This window comes from Vidua macroura, chromosome 3 (genome assembly GCF_024509145.1).
Source record: "Vidua macroura isolate BioBank_ID:100142 chromosome 3, ASM2450914v1, whole genome shotgun sequence".
In the NCBI taxonomy this organism is placed as follows: Eukaryota; Metazoa; Chordata; class Aves; order Passeriformes; family Viduidae; genus Vidua; species Vidua macroura.
In genome coordinates this window covers 54,139,796-54,156,353 of record NC_071573.1, presented here as the reverse complement: position 1 = coordinate 54,156,353, position 16,558 = coordinate 54,139,796, and the positions used below count along the sequence as shown (strand labels likewise).

Genomic DNA, 16,558 nt, shown 5'->3' with positions numbered 1-16,558 from the left:
AGTCTCTTGAGCCAGAGGTCCTTGTTAAAACAATGCAGAGCTAGAACAACTAATTTGAAATCGGTGGGGCTGACCCAGCTTAAATGAGAACAAATTATGCCTACAAAATAATAATTCAGCATGGTTCTGTTTGGGTACTGCTAATCAGAGCAGTTTGTGCAACTGTAAATAATTTCATTTGTCAAATAACAATAAATGCCTTGCTGTAACCATAACTCCTGGATCTCCAAAGATGCAGAGCATTTATCAGGCTGGAAGTCTCCAGTTCTTTCTAGTTTTTTCCATCCGAGATTCTCCCCAGGATGCTTTCCATGTTGTTCTAGAGTCACCCTTCTCTAAAGCATCAGTGACAATTTCCTGGCTGTCAAGGAGGACAGGGGAGGGGACAGGATGGGCTGGATGAAGGCAGCAGTTGGCTGGGAGCCCTGGTGGGGATCAGAGGGCAGTACAGGGACACATTGTTGCCAACAGTCCTTGTGTCACCTCCTAGAGGAGATGCAAGGATGCAGAGCGGTTGTGGTGCTGTGTAGCTGAGAGGTGGGAGCAGCATTTCCAGAAGCCACATGCCTGTCCTTTTTCATGGCTGTTTCTGGAGCCTCATCAGCACTTATACTTGTCCCTGGCTCATTCCAGTCACCCACTGAACCTATGCTGTCAGCCATGCCTTCAGTGCTAGGCAAGGCACCCTCTCCCTTGTGTACATTCCTCTTCCCCCTCCAGCTTGTGGACCACATTATAGGTCACTTCTCAGCCTATACCCATTTGCCAGGTATGGAAGCCTATCTTTTTCCCTACCTTTTTTTTTCCTTATACTTTCATTTTGAAAGAAACTCTGTTGACTTATACACATTAATAGTATTTGTGTCACATAGGTCCTAGACAAAAACAGTCCTACTGCTTTAGGACTGAGTTTTTCATGGATTAATACAATGTGCTGGCAAGCAGGGCTAAGTAACCCAAGCTACATGGCACATAAATAGGCCCTCAGCTAGGATAGGACATGTGCTTGGATGTGATATAAAAAGTAGAAGCTTCTTCCAGAGTTGACAGCATTGTAGCATAGTGGCATAGCATGTACCAGTACTAACCAGGAATGGGATCTGAGTGTCCAGGTTCACTTCAAGGGCCTGCAGGAGACAAGATACTCTGATACTTGACTTGACCACATTACTCAAGTTCAAAAAGAAGTTTCTGATAAGAGCTGGAACTTGAAGACAGGTTTGTTGTCTCATTCAGTGCTTTGACCACAGGTTCAACCTTCCTTTTTTTTGTAACTAGTTTTAGTTTTCATTTTCTGTGTACAACTGCTTTTGACCTAACTAAATAACACACAAGCATTCTGTCTTGTATGTGGGTCCTGCATAACTCATGAAGTAACCTATACTAATCTTCACCTGCCAAATTAGAGTTGGGTTCAAGTTCAGTTATTTGTGTTGGGATTAAGTCACCGCAGGAAAAAACCCTAACCAATATTGGAAAACTTTCTCTTTCCTTCCTCTGTTTAATTAAGCCTCCAATCCCAGACCCAAACAATATGAGAGATTTTGTCAGCTACCCAACAGCTGGTAATGAACGGCTTCACTGCACCATGAAGCGGACGGAAGATGACCCAGAGGTTGGTGGTCCATGTTATACACTATACTTGGAATACCTTGGGGGACTGGTGCCCATCCTGAAAGGACGTCGTATCAGCAAGCTGCGGCCGGAGTTTGTCATCATGGATCCTAAAACAGATGGAAAAGCAGGTAGGATTCAATTGTTGCTCTGTGTCAAAATGATTCAGCAATACTTTGGATGTTAAATCCTCAGGAGTTGTAAAAAATACATATATGCAACATGGATGGTGGCATTCTGATATTTTTTTCTAGTGTGAAAAAAATGTTTAGCATGACCTAGAAGCTTCTGAAATTATACCCTGCTGCTTTCTGTTTTACAGAAGAGAACTTCTTGTATTCTGAGTAATGGAATATAGATTGCTAATTAGCAGAAAATATTCTTTAGTCTCAATTTCAAAGTCAGTTGAATGCTATTCATCCCTCTGAATGATGTTCACTTGAGTTCAAACCATTGGAAATTTGGAGTTTGAAGGCAGAGTGGAGAACATTTAATTTTACTCTGCAAAGTTTTATTTCAACTGCTGCCTGTGGATCAGGTTTATGCTTCTAATGACTGAGAGTTATCATTTATACCAGTTTTCTGAAGCAGCACTTAAATTTTCTGGGGCCTGTCTTGATAGATGAAATCTATGGAAACAGCTTGATTTCCACTGTGATTGACAGCTGCAACTGCTCTGACTCCAGCGATATCGAACTCAGCGATGACTGGGCAGCAAAGAAATCTCCAAAAATCAGTCGAGCTAGCAAGTCACCTAAACTCCCCAGGTAATAACGTCTTGGATAGTTCTTCTTTTTCCCCAAGAGGCCTCTCTTCCTCCCTGCCTCTCCTTCCCTCTCTTGACACATTGTAAAATGAAAAAGTAAATTCCTTGGGCACATAGGAATTCTCTGTAAGACTGGGGTCCTCTACAAGGTGCAGTTCTGGGGTGATCTCAGAGATTGGCATAGAGCTGGACTTTGGGGAAGATTTCTGGGACAAAATGTAATGGGAAGCAATAGAGCACAACTTCTCCTCAGGCAGTCTCAAAGAAAGATTTTATAAACTCTCCCACCTTTTCTTTTTTTTCTCTCTTGCCACCATGGAATATATTTTGTCCTTCAAACAGACTGCTTTTTACTTTTTTTTTGTTACATTTCTACCAGTGAGCTCTTTAGGTGCTTGAGCTGGTATTCTTGACCCCCCTTGTATAGCGGGAGGTAGAAATAACTTTTGGTTTCGGGTAGGAACACTGACAACATTTGTGGAGCCTTTGTTTGCTGTATACTAATGTGAAAATCTGTCAGCTGATTTGTCATGTTCTCATTTCTTGAGACTTTGCTCAAAGTCTGCATAGGTGAGATCATTTATCTCTACACCTTTTAGGGATTAGTGGAAGATATATTGTATCTGGCAGAACTGCTGTAAGCTTTGTTAGATTAATTAGAAAGCATCTAGTATCAGTTACTACAAGTGTGTCAGGTCTCTGCGTCTTCAAATTTGACCCGTAATTCTCCATCCTATAGGCTCTACACTCTTTATTAGTCACTTCGAAGACATCCTACCAGTTGTATTCTTCTTACATCTTTCCATTCAAAGATATGATTTTTGTGCATTTTAACTTGTCCATTGTTGATTCCAAGTATTGCTTTACCAGCAGAATCAATATAGAAGCTCGCAAATCTCCAAAGATGTCACGAGCTGCACAGGAGATCTCAAGATCACCAAGGTTACCAATAAGGAAACCCTCTATTGGTTCTCCAAGCCTGACACGAAGAGAGTTTCCTTTAGAAGATATTACTCAGGTATTGTGCACATTGTTACCATACCTGATTCAAATGCATTTTTTCATGAGGCAGCATGTTGTGATAGAGATCCAATGATCACCAATGAAAATTTGCATTAAATTACAATAAGTAGATAGATCTAGAGAATTGCATCTTCCAGTTCAGCACTAATGTTTGAAAGTGCCAATTGAGTATGAGGTGTTGTTTGGTAAGTACCAGGACCAGTTACTTTTGTCAGTGTGAATCCATGAGAGAGGTTTTATTCTAGGTGATGTTGTTGGCTTTTTGAAAGTGTATATGAAAACACTTCATCAGTTTCTCAGACCCGTCTTAATGCCACCATAATTCTCTGCTTTGCTAGGGATTGCAGAGATGAGGAAATGTTTGCTTCAGAGGACCACATGATCTGTTTCAAAATTAACATCAAACAGTCTTAATTGGAAGGAAGGAAAGGAATTACCACTTTGTGCTCTTTGTGGTGTTCATGTCCTCTGGGTAAATGAAAGTTAGCAGGCTGTAGAACTGTGTGGGTTGTATATTTCATTAATAACAGCCTGTGTTATTTTAATTTTCTTTTGTTTGGTTTGGTTTTTTCTGCTCTCTTGTTTTGCTTTTTCCTTTTTATGAAAAATTTTAAACAGTTACACAGAGGTAGGACCAAAAGCCCTTTGAATAGAGCAGAAGACCTGAGGCTTAGATCCTGCTCCTGATACAAGCAGCATAACTCCTGGCCTTTGAGAAATGTCTCTCTGTCTTTCAGACCCATAATATGTGTACCTTAGCAACAGTGGTTTGGGAAGTCACTTTAGGAGCTGCAGGGGAATATATGTTTGTTATTCTGAGTAATTAATTTCTGTCTTGTTTATTTTCTATAAAGTGATTCATGAGCATAGAACCAACGGGCAGGGTGTATCACTCTCTGAAATACAGAAAAGCCGTGGTCCTGCTGGGCAGGAGCAGCAAGTGCCAGAAAACAGACTGTTCTCACTAAGCAGGCATTCTCCACTAAGTGTTGTTTGGATCTTCAATAGTTCTAATCAGCCTTTGGCTGATGCATACATCATTTCTGATGGTGTTAAGATATCAGAATGAGTCCTAATGTCTGGGTAAAACTGTTGCTACATAGGCACTTTAGGCTGTTTCAATACAATAAAAACAAGATAGACTGAAATTGCATTATCACTTTCAATAGCTTCATTGCTCTGCAGCTTTTTATTAGAGCTTGATACAGATTTTATCAGGTTTTTTATCATGTTTTTGTTTTGCAGCACAACTATCTTGCTCAGGTCACATCTAATATCTGGGGAACCAAATTTAAAATTGTGGGTTTGGCTGCTTTCCTACCAACTAACCTTGGTGCAGGTAAAAGTGAACTGTTCATTTTTTTGCGCATCAATTTCTTTCTAACAAACAAGAAACTTATGCCATGAGATTTTTTGTGAGTGATCAAAAGGCTTCTTTAACAAAGAACTTCTTTTCTGTGTACAATGGGAATTAGATTTTATTAAATTCTAACTAAGGAGATTAAAATCTATAAATACAATAATGAGATGATCAATAAAATGCTAAAAGTCTCACTTGTAATAAAAAAGTAAATCAACGTTTGAGCCCAGACCTCTATTTTTACAATTTATTTGAACAAAACCCACACAAATAAAAAAAGGGTTTTGTAAGAGGACTATAGAAATAATAGGCTTTAAGTTATTACCACAGAAGTATTTTTTAAAGTCATATTTTTATAGTTATTCAGCTACAAATTATACTAAAAGGCTATTATAGCCTCATGCTTAAGATTCTTCAAGTCAGTGCAGAGCCTCATCACATGGTTCTCCTGCTGGAGCATCAGTAATCTGGTAGCCATCATTAACAGCAGCAGTTTTCTATCATCAACCTCTTTCTGGGTAGGCCAGTTCTGCCCAGTAGTCCTGTTGGGAAGGAAGAAGGCTGGGTAAAAAACAGGGTACCACCTCACAGAACTGAGCTCTGAACTGAAATATGAACACAAGTCTAGCAGTTTAATGATGTCTTTAGAAAACTTACTTTGTCCCAAGTTGCATTATATAGTTGGGTCAGGAGTACATAAAGGTGCCCTGGATGCAGAATTAGGTGGATAGCTTTTGTGGCTATATGGACTGCTATCAGCAGTTGAATGAACACAGGTCATTCTAATTCTCTCGCTGCTGGTGGCAGATAGGGAAGGATATAAGTGTAGAGTAAATGTATAGTGTACTTCTTTCAAATGTTCTCCCGGTCTCCAATGGTTTGGGTCCCAGAGATTTCCTGAGCCCAGTGGGATTTCTTTGTATGTAGTAACCATCAGCAGATTTCCTTCCTGAGAGCTTTCCAGGTTTCCCCTGTAAATTGGTAGCATCCTGTGGTGAAAAGTTTCAAAAGTATAATGGAAAAAAGTATTTTCCTTCCATAAAAATAGATGTGAATACAAGATGAAGCAATTAATTATTTAATTACAGAGATGCTGCTTCCATTTGAAGAGAAATAGCTGAAAGCAACAATCTCTTTTATCCCATTTATGCTAAGTGTTACATAGTGATTTGACAAATAATGGCTCGCCCATGCAGATATATACAGTAAATAACAATATTCATAGCCCTTCTGTCTGCTTTGAATTGCTTCTTCCTGAGCTTTACATGCTATTTGTGTAACAGACTTTTTTGTTTCCTGTTATGTTCTTTTTCTAGTAATATATAAAACCAGTTTGCTGCATCTGCAGCCCAGACAAATGACAATATATCTCCCAGAAGTGCGGAAGATTTCAATGGACTACATTAACATGCCTGTCTTTAATCCAAACGTTTTCAGCGAAGACGAGGATGATTTACCAGGTAAGGAGGAGCTGGAGAGTTGCTTGTTATGGATTAAGCTAGATGGAGGTCAGGTTGGTTGTGTCATGGTCCCCTCTTGTAAACACACACTCAAAGTCCTTTAGTCTGATGAGGTCCTGTAGAACTGAGTTAGAATAAAGCTAATATGAATAATGGGCATTGTTTCCTATGATGTGTGGAAAATATAATCCATAAAGGGCTCCTTAGTTTCAAGTTCACTGGGAAATTAGTCATCTGCCAATTCATCTTAGTTTACTAGGAATTCTCCACAGACTGAAGCCTTGCATTCTGCACCTTGATAGGACAGAATTCTACTCTGTTGGAAACCCGAACAGGCTCTTCTTGAGACCTGATGGCATCAAAGCACAGACGGCTGATAGGAGCTTGGGCTCGAGAGCAGGTTCTCGTAAAACTCAGCCACCTGTTGCCAGGTCACAGGTTTTTGGAACTATGGAAATGGCTGTCATGCCAGTACCCTTTAAAGAGGAAGGAGTGTGAGCACTGCAAAGCAATTAAAATCAGTGCTAAAATCTACTGAAATAAATGGGAATGTTCTCATTATTTCAGACCAGGGTTTCAACTGCTGACCAGCAGCAAAGCTTTTGTCTGACCCAAGCATCAGAGTAGTCCTCTGGACTTCTAAAGAAATACTGGTATGTTTCAAATTAAGCCCTTTTTTTTTTCACAATCTGAGGGGCTTGGCTTGCTTAATTTCTGTCTACATGATACTCACCTTTAGTGTCTGAAGAAAATAATAGAGACATTGGTGACCATATATATATATATTATTAATAGGAAGCACACAACATTTGCTATTATGAAAGACAGTCCAAGCTGTCAGAAAGTAATATAAAAGCTAAATAGAAAAGAAAAAAATTAATACAAAGTTTTCACATGTCTTCCTGAAAATTGGGTTGAATCTGCACTAAGAGATGAAATGGTGCTCATAATTGCAGGTACACAGAAAATTTTTAGAGACTCTTGTAACAGCTCTTTGAGAAGGCTAGTAAAAGGATTATACTACCCTGTCCTTCTAACAGCCTTCCTCTTGTCCATTTTTTCCTTTCTAGTTTCTTCTGAAAATGTATTTCTGACTTAGTAAATGGTGGCTACTTAAATCTTCAAAAATGTTTTGGGGGATATTCTTTCTAAAGCCTACATATAAAAGAAGAAAGTACCATCTACTAAAGGAAAAAGTATTGCAGGGTAAATAATGATTACCTGATAGATTAAAAAAAAACAAAGTAGAAAGCTGCTCTTGGGCAGTGCCATGTTCATAGTGAGGTACACTTGGGAAAGGTGTTTTTTAATGTAGTCAGTAAAGATTTGGCAAGACAAATGCACAGTGAATTGATTTAACTTACAAAGCATGCAAACTAATCAATTAAAACCATTGGAGAAATGAAGAAAACATTGGATTTAAACACTCAGGAGTAATAAGCATCACCACAACAAATGATATTTTGTTGGGTAAAGCAAAATGACAGCAAGATTTGGGGCTGCTCAAGCCAAGCTAACAATTAAACCTCAGGCTCTGGCAGCTAAATTGCTAAGCCTGCAGGCATCAGGGTGAAAGCATGGCCTGCCAGCCAAGCACAGAACCACAGAACTGCTTTGGGGTCAGTTAAGTTTGGCTTTTGGTCTTTCTCTAAAGGAATGAACTGAACTACCAGAAGTACTTGCCAGTGTAGCCGCAGTGCTATCTGTACGCCTCCCATGTTCATGACTGATGCTGGTAAAAGCCTGATGTTACCGAAAATGTAATCATGGGGCATAGGTAGATGACTCGAATTTTAATTAGAAATTAATTAGGAACGGGGCAGCATTTGGAGGAGTCCTGACTAATGGATCTCTTACATGATCTGGTCTTGCAAATCAGAGGTGTCCACAGAATTTGGCACACTTAAATATTGATATAAAACTGGATAAAAATTGGATATGACACTAGATCCTTGGTCTCTTTTCCTTCCACAAACTTACTGATACAACTCACCATTTTCTGTGGTTTTTTTTACAGGAAGTTTAATATAAAATAAAGAACTTGCAGTATTCTTGGATGTTCTAATATAGTATTTACTGTTTTCCCCCTTTATTCTGTTTTGTTCTTTTTTGATTACTGCACCTCTACTTGGACCCAGTGTCTTCATTTTCCTGCTCCAGCTTTTCAGTGGTAGTTCCTATTGGAATCAACCACTTTTTGCAAAAGGAACTGCAAACAATTGAGCACTCTTCACGGTTCTGCTCAAAATTATGAGAATTTCTTCTTGTCACATTTTCCCTTTTTCAATGCCACCATGTGTGGGAAATTTTTCCTAATATACATATGCTTCTTTATACATTTCTGATTGCAGCCTGTCCAAACATTAATGCTGCAGTTGCCCTGACTACAGTATCTACTTCTTGAATCATTTTGGCTTCCCATCTATTTCCTCACATTTTCTCCTTAAAAATCTGAGAACTTTTATAAATTTTGTCTGCATTTCATTCCATCATATTCCTCTCTCTCTGTTTCAGCTTCCTTCCTTTTGCATTGCTGGTTGGTTTGTCACCCACTATACTCAGCTTTTCCCAACTGTTGTCTGTATTCTCCAGTTCTCCTAAGCTCAGTGAGTCTAGGAATACTAGATATTATACAGTGTCTTCAGTGCAAGTCTTCAACTTTCTTAGCCTCCACTTCTTTTGTTTATTTGCTTGTTTGCTTTGTTCAATTGTTTGTTGATTTGTTGTATTTACTATCAAAAGTCCCTCCCTGAAAACTAGTGAGTCCTGATTTAGCAAAATTTTTATTGATTTGAGCAGAAGTGGTTAAAACCTGATGACGAGTGAATGCTAAGTGATATCATGACAGTCCCTGGCAATCGTAGTGTAGGCTGAAAGCATGCTCACAACTTGACCTCTGAAGTGTCACTCCCAAGAAGTGGCTTTAAAGCTGATCACCAGCTGGTACAAGTAGCTCTCGTTCGATGGGAGTCACGGGAGATGGGCTGGCTTACGTGTTCCCACTGAGGTCTGATCCACCGGTTTTGGGAACAGGTAGCAGCTCCTCAGGGCACAGCAGAGCCCGTACAGGTAGCAAAGAGTTTGAAAGACCCCTCTGTGACCGGGGCAGGCCCCCGGCCCAGGCCTGGCCATGGCAGGGGAGGGATGCCGGGGCGGGGAGCGGAGGCCGGGGCGGCGGTGACGCTCTGTGTTGTCCCTTGCAGTGCCCGGCGCCCCCGGCGCGCCCGCCAGCAGCCCGCCCTGCACCGTCAACATCCCCATCGCGCCCATCCACAGCTCGGCGCAGGCCATGTCGCCCACGCAGAGCATCGGCCTGGTCCAGTCGCTGCTCGCCAACCAGAACGTGCAGCTGGATGTGCTGGCAAACCCGCCGGCCGAGGCGGGGGGCGACGGGCCGGGGCCCTTCCCGGGGGCTCCGGGCCGCTTTCCCCGGTCCCGGGGCGGGGGCGCTGGCCGTGGGCGAGCTGGGCCGCCCGGCCCCGCCGCCGCTCGCCCCGCCGCCCCCCGCGCCCCCCGCCATCGCCCTGGCCGACCTGCGGGACCACGGCGACCGCGAGCATGAGCCCCCGCCCAAGGCCAAGGCCCCGCGGCCGGGGCCGCCGCTGGTAGAAGGGGACGCCGTCATCTTCGGGGCCGCTCAGGAGCTGCAGCTGAACAAGATGAACCCGCCGCCTCCCTACCCCGGCACCATCCCCGCCGTGCCCGCCACCCCCCTGCCGCCCCCGCCCGGGCCCCCGCAGCCGCCCCTCGATCTCTGCCTCAAGAAGGGCGAGTTCTCCCTCTACCCGGCGGGGCACTACCAGACGCCCCTGGGGTACGAGCGGATAACGACGTTCGACAGCAGCGGGAATGTGGAGGAGGTGTGCCGGCCTCGCACCAGGATGCTCTGTGCCCAGAGCACCTACACCCTGCCGGGCCCCGGCAGCTCCGCCACCTTGCGCATCACAGCTGCCGAGAAGAAGATGCAGCAGCCCTGTGCCAGCGCCACCTTGAACCGGCTGACGGTCCCCCGTTACTCCATCCCAGCCGGGGACCCGCCGCCCTACCCTGACATTGCCAGCCAGCTGTCTCAGGGCAGAAGCATGACACAGAGGCTGGACAGCAGTATCATTCATGCTACTCTGCGCAGGAACAGCAGAGAGGCAGCCCTGAAAATGGCTCAGCTGATGGATGGTCAGAGAGCCACCTTGCAACTTCCCCCTAAGGCCAAGAGCAACATTGTGTCAGCACAGTACCAGCAGAGAGTGCCCACAGCCTTGTACACTTGCAGCCAATGCAGCAGTGGCGCCGCTGGCAGCAGCAGCAGTGCGAGCGCTGGTGGCGCGGGCAACATCACTAGTGCCAATGCTGGTAGCAGCACTTCCAGCATTGGTGGCATGAGACCAGATCTGAGCACAGGGAGTGGCTCCCAACACAGCTCTGTCATTGCTCACTCTGTCAGTACTTCACCTCTGGCCTCCCAGTCCTCCTACAGCTTGCTGAGCCCGCCTGACAATTCCCGTGACCGAGCGGATTATATCAACTCAGCTTTCACAGAGGATGAGGCTCTTTCTCAGCACTGCCCAGTGGAGAAATCAGTGCGGCACGTACCTGTGTCCTTGACAGAGGCTACCCTTAGTGTAAAACGGCCACCGCCGTACCAGTGGGATCCTATGGTGAGTGAAGAGATATGGGTTCCTCAGGAAAGGACATCTCAGAGCTCAGTGCCCAACCCTCTAAAACCTCCTCCGCTCATCATTGGTCAAGCTCAACATTTGGATATGTCTCGAGTGCCATTTGTTTCCCCCAAGTCTCCAACCAGTCCCACTGCCACTTTTCAGACGAGTTATGGGGTTGGAGTACCTTACCCAGGAAGCTACAGTGCCCCACCCCTTCAGGGAATGCAGGCCCCCTGCTCCCCCAAAGAAGCTCTGGCCCCAACACAGTTTGCACAGCAGGAGCCCACAGTTGTGCTTCAGCCAGGTTATTCATCCAACCTCCCCTATTGCCCTTTGCCGCCCATGTACCCGGGAAGCAGCACTTGCTCTAGTTTACAGCTGCCACCCATCGCCTTGCACCCGTGGAGCTCCTACAGCGCCTGCCCACCCGTACAGAACCCCCAGGGCACCTTGCCCCCCAAGCCGCTCCTCGTGGTGGAGAAGCCAGTGATGTCTCCCCCGCCAGCAGAGCTGCAGGGCCACGTGGGCACAGAAGTAATGGTGGAGACAGCAGACACTTTTCAGGAGGTGCTCTCCTTGACAGAAAGCCCTGTTCCTCAAAGGACAGACAAATTTGGCAAGAAGAGCCGGAAACGCCTGGACAGTCGAGCTGAGGAAGGAAATGTGCAGGCTATCACTGAGGGCAAAGTCAAAAAGGAGGCAAGGACACTGACTGACTTCAATTCACTGATAGCCAGCCCTCGGCTGGGGAGGGAGAAGAAGAAGGTCAAGAGCCAAAAAGATCAGCTTAAGTCCAAGAAACTAAACAAGACAAATGAGTTTCAGGACAGTTCAGAGAGTGAGCCGGAGCTTTTTATCAGCGGAGATGAACTGATGAACCAGAGCCAGGGCAGTAAAAAGGGTTGGAAAACTAAAAGGAGTTTGAGGACAGCCAGTGAGCTGGATGAATTCAAGTGCCGGAAGGCCAGTGAGAAGGAAGATGGGCGACTGGGAAGCCAAGGCTTTGTGTATGTGATGGCCAACAAGCAGCCACTGTGGAACGAAGCAACGCAAGTCTACCAGCTGGACTTCGGAGGGCGGGTGACCCAGGAGTCGGCAAAAAACTTCCAGATTGAGCTGGAAGGACGACAGGTAGGAAGGATTGGCGCACACTTGCTGGAATGGGGGCCAGGATGTGGGAAAGCTATGCCAGGAATAAGCTGTCACTCATGCTGCAGAGTGCCTCTTGCTTCTGTCAGCTGTTCTGTGAAAAAAAGCTTTGCCATATGGTTGATAATAAACAGCTGTCGAAGGTCTAAGTTCAGCACGTAGGGTGAAGTTCAGTTGTAAAGTAAATATACAAAATATGTTTGGTCTTATTGCAGTCAGACATGGGAACAAGGGCCTCCTTTAATCTGGCTGCCTCTCACTGCTGAAGATTTTGTAATAAACACAGTAGCTCTGTGCAGCGGTAGCTGCACTTGCCATCAATGATGGTTGTGGACGGCAGCTAATTGAGTGAACACTGCTCCCTTCTTGCCTTCACAAAGGTTAGCCAGGCAGCATGTAGCTAAGGCAGTTAGCTTCCCTTCATGCCAAAATTTCCACTTGTGAGCAGCTATCAGGCCCCTGGGGTTAATGGCTCTTAATGCTAGAGGAGGGAGACACTGACCCACCCCAAAGCAAAGTGCTCCTGGGCCACTTTTGAACCGCCTGTGGATAGAAAAATCAATGGCTACTTCAAAAAATCAAAACATTTAATTTTGGCCAGAGTAGTATGTTACTACTTCTGCACCAAACCCGGGCTTGTAAGTAGTGCTAATTAGCAGGATGTTGGACTGACATACAGGAGACTCCTATTTATTTCCTTGTCCAGTTGTAAGTCACTTTTGGTTTACTAAAGATATCAAGGCTCTCAACTTCCTCTGATTTAAGTTGGGAGTTAGATGTCTTAAGTATCCAACATGCATGACCAGTGGAAGTCTTTTGGTTTTGCTTGTATGAAACAACAGCTCAAAGGCAACGTTGTACCCCTTTCCTCTTCAGTTAAATGGCTGTGGATATGTCCCTATGGGCAGCTGTGCAAAACCAGCCAGCCAAGGGTTTTTTTTCATGCCAGGGGTAGCAAAGCCTGCCTTGGCTTGCACAGTCAGTCCCCAGTCTAGCTCAAGGATCTTTGCTGCTAGAGCAAATAAAATCTGGATTTCCAATGAAGCGAATGAAAAAACAGTAATAATAGCCCAAACTTCAGATATTCCCTGTGGAAGAGCAATGAACAACCTGACTAGTTTTGCTTTTTTTTGCATTTCAAACAGCTCTCACTGCCCCTTTGCTAATTCATTCTTGCTGTAATTATGTGCTAGTGAAGATATTTATGCAGAGGGAAACAGAACTGCAAAGAATGAGCACCTTATCAGCTATGAAGTGCTAGAGTAAGGAAATTGGTTATTCCCCTTCCCGAAAGCTCCTTTCTTTGAAAACGAAATCTGTTTTCCTGATGGGTGGATGATAGGATATTTCCAAGGGAGAGACTGATACTTTCCTGCAGGAAGCATGATGCTGGTGTTCCCACATCTGCTGAAGTAATTGGTGACAAGCTACTTAAACCAATGCTGTATGCAGTCTAGCATATTTTATCAGTTTACTCTGTGGAGTGCAATATTGCAGTCAAATACTCTATACAGACAAAAAGTACAGTGCTCTCACTATTCTTTGGCATCATACCCCATTCTGTCTGTAGCTCCAAACATATTAACTGAGAAGTGGAGGTGTTCCTACAAAAATTTCGCTCTTACTCTCTTCTGTTTCCTTTTCTGTGGTTCATTTTTTTTTGACCTTGTTCTCTTTTTCCTTCCTTTTCCTCTTCCCCTGGTTCCCAGGTGATGCAGTTTGGAAGAATTGATGGCAATGCTTACATTTTGGACTTTCAGTATCCATTTTCTGCAGTGCAAGCCTTTGCTGTTGCTCTGGCTAATGTGACTCAACGCCTCAAATGAAAAAGCAGAGACTGGAGAGAGGAAAATGTTAACCTTCTCATAAAGTCCAAACCGGAAAATGTCAGGGCAGCCTGCTTTAGGTGGGCAGAGATGCCTGGGAGTTAAGAAGGCAGTAAAACTGGAAAAGTCTCTTGGTGCCCACCAGAAGAGCATTAACTCTAATCAGTCATGGGGTGGAGGGTGGGGGGCTGTTTTCTGTTTGTTTGTTTGTTTGTTAGCTTGTTTGTTTTCTGGTTTCTTTTTCTTTTCAAGCATTGTGCTGGGTCTCAGAAAGAGCGAAGGGTTGAGAACCATTCAGTGTTACGTGGAAAAGTGTGGCTTTTGGCTTGTTGTGGTGGTTCTGCTGTGTGTGCTACAGTAGCTGATGTAAGCTCATGGGGGAATTAAAACAGACTGCTCTTTTTGATAGATTGCCTTATCTCATGCTGTTCTTTTTAAAACAGGGAACATGAGTTTTTTCTGCTTCAGTTTGTACTTCTACTACTAAAACATCAGTGATAGCAGCAAAAAAGTAAAAAAAGAAAAGAAGCTATAATACTTGAAGACATGGGTTTCTTCTCTGATATCTGCCAATAACTGAGCTCCACAGGTTCCAAGGAGGCTTATGTAGGTAAACGTTTAATTTATAAACAGCGATGTATTACTCAGAGGAGAAAAAATGGTTGCCAGAGGGTGTTTGTCATGGTTTAGGAATGGTATTCTCCAATTTAGTCTTTCCATCAAAACACTCCAAACCATGCACCACTTGCTCACTGCCCCCTCCCCTTTTCCCTTCCCTGAGGTAGGATGGAGAGGAGAATGGGAGGCACAAAAGGTAAAGATCACAGGTAGAGAGAAGAACGATTTACTGCAAACAGCAGTGAAATAAGAAAACAAACAGTAACAGCAGCAATGTTAATAACAGAGTGCATGAGAGGCGAAGGACTCACACGTGTGTGCTCATCATAGGGGAGCCTCTGCCAGTACCTGACTGTGCTGCCACACTATGGGACCCCTTCCCATGGCCCCAGAAAATAATGGGAGGTGGTATAGAATAACCTCTGGGTTCTAGCCATGCCCTCTCCTGGCTACTGCAAAAATTAACTCTGTCCTGACGAGAACCAGGGTTTAAAAATCCACTGTATCGAAGCTGATGTCTGCTTGATTCATTTGCTGTTAAGGAGGATAAACATCTTTCAGTAGGTAACAGAAAACTGGAGAGGAAATAATCATGAGCGTTGCTTTTTTTGTTCACAATGTTCAGCAGTATTCTATGATTTGGCCTGTGGCTGTGAGAGGTACAGTGTGATCGGATGTACCTCTGAGGCCATGCCTGTGCTTGCTTCTCATTTCAGTGTGTTTACACCAAGTAAACAAAGCTTTTCCAGCAAATAGAAGACCCGGTGTATTCAGTCCTCTTAGCAATCAGTATCAGTCAAGTTCTACAGGAGTGCTTGAATTAGGAAGGAGACAGAAGTGTAGCAAGTCATTACAAGAAAAAATCTCATCAGGGAAGCAAATTCATTTCAGGAAACAGCATCATGGCTGGCTGGAGAACAAATGAGTTGAAAGAGAAAGGAAAAACTGGTCAGAATCATGTCTTTTGTCACCCACCTTGCTACTTGCTCCAGCTAAGAGCAGGAAGCCAGTGTCTACATGGAGTGTGACAGAGGAAATCTTAATACCAGTAGTATGACTGTGCAGTTCTCTCTGGTGCACATGTGGACATGTTGAGCATTTCAGAAGGTTGCTTGCACAGAAGAGTTTCTTTGTTGTCCATGTGTTGTGCACATGTTTACTTGCTTTTTTTCTTTCCTCCTTGTCAGCAGTTTGCTACAGAATATGTTTTGATATGGCAGTAGTTTGACCAATAATATACAAACTCCCAAACTATTAATATAATTATTTGAACATTAGATTACAAAACATCACAGCAGATTTTTGTAAGTTAAAGACCCACTTTTGAAGTTAAAGGCCTGCTGGGAAAGATTTGCTGGTTGAGATGTCAACAACTGCTTTGTCTTTTGTCCATGGTTTGGCTTCTTTACTTGAAAAAGTCCGTATAACTTAAGATGAATATGTGTAATTTTCTGTCTTTGTTTTTCTTGAGTCCTAGTAGTAGGGCTACAAATGTGTGTTGCATTTGATTTATTCTAGAGGAACATTTCACATAAGACCCTGCTGTAGTAGAAATTACCAATATGCAGTGAGGTTCTAACTTGTGCTCTGCTGAGGTTTCTAGAGCTGTACAGCACACAGGAGCAATGCCAGTAGAGATGTTTCAGAGAATTGCCAAGGGAGGTGATAAGTTAGATCAGATAATGCCCCACAGGGTAGATCCAGGAAAAACTACCTGTGAGATGGTGTCATTGGAGGGAGGAAGGAGAAGTAGGAAGGGCGGAGTGGGGCAGTAGATGGTACCATGCCTGTATTATCCCAAAGCTTAGCAGCTTCTGCTTGTGTGTGGGAGTGGTCAGGCTCAGCATTACCCTTGGCATCTATCAGATTGTTGTTTTATTTAATTAATTCATTTTGTTTCCTTTAATTGTCTGGGCCCACTTGTGTTCTTTTTCATGTGCTTCATTTATTCAGCAGTTAGAGTGCCTGTATGTATAATGTGTGTGGAGCACTGGAACTGAAATAGATTTGGTTCTGGTCCCTTGAAAATCAATGGAAATGTTTGACTTGTTGGTTTTTATTGAGGAAACACTATTAAGCTGTAA

The 16,558-nt window shown here is 43.9% G+C and overlaps 1 protein-coding gene across 1 annotated transcript in view; it reads left to right on the top strand.

Moving 5' to 3' along the window:
* The window catches only part of TULP4 (TUB like protein 4), a 146,139-nt gene extending 131,875 nt beyond the window's left edge, over window positions 1-14,264 (top strand). The window contains 8 exon segments of the mRNA XM_053973405.1: window positions 1,511-1,745; window positions 2,237-2,381; window positions 3,254-3,398; window positions 4,649-4,742; window positions 6,080-6,223; window positions 9,427-9,647; window positions 9,649-12,012; window positions 13,740-14,264. Of these exon segments, the coding sequence (XP_053829380.1) occupies window positions 1,511-1,745; window positions 2,237-2,381; window positions 3,254-3,398; window positions 4,649-4,742; window positions 6,080-6,223; window positions 9,427-9,647; window positions 9,649-12,012; window positions 13,740-13,856 (3,465 nt within the window). The 3' untranslated portion in view covers window positions 13,857-14,264.
* Window positions 14,265-16,558: the final 2,294 nt, after the last annotated feature.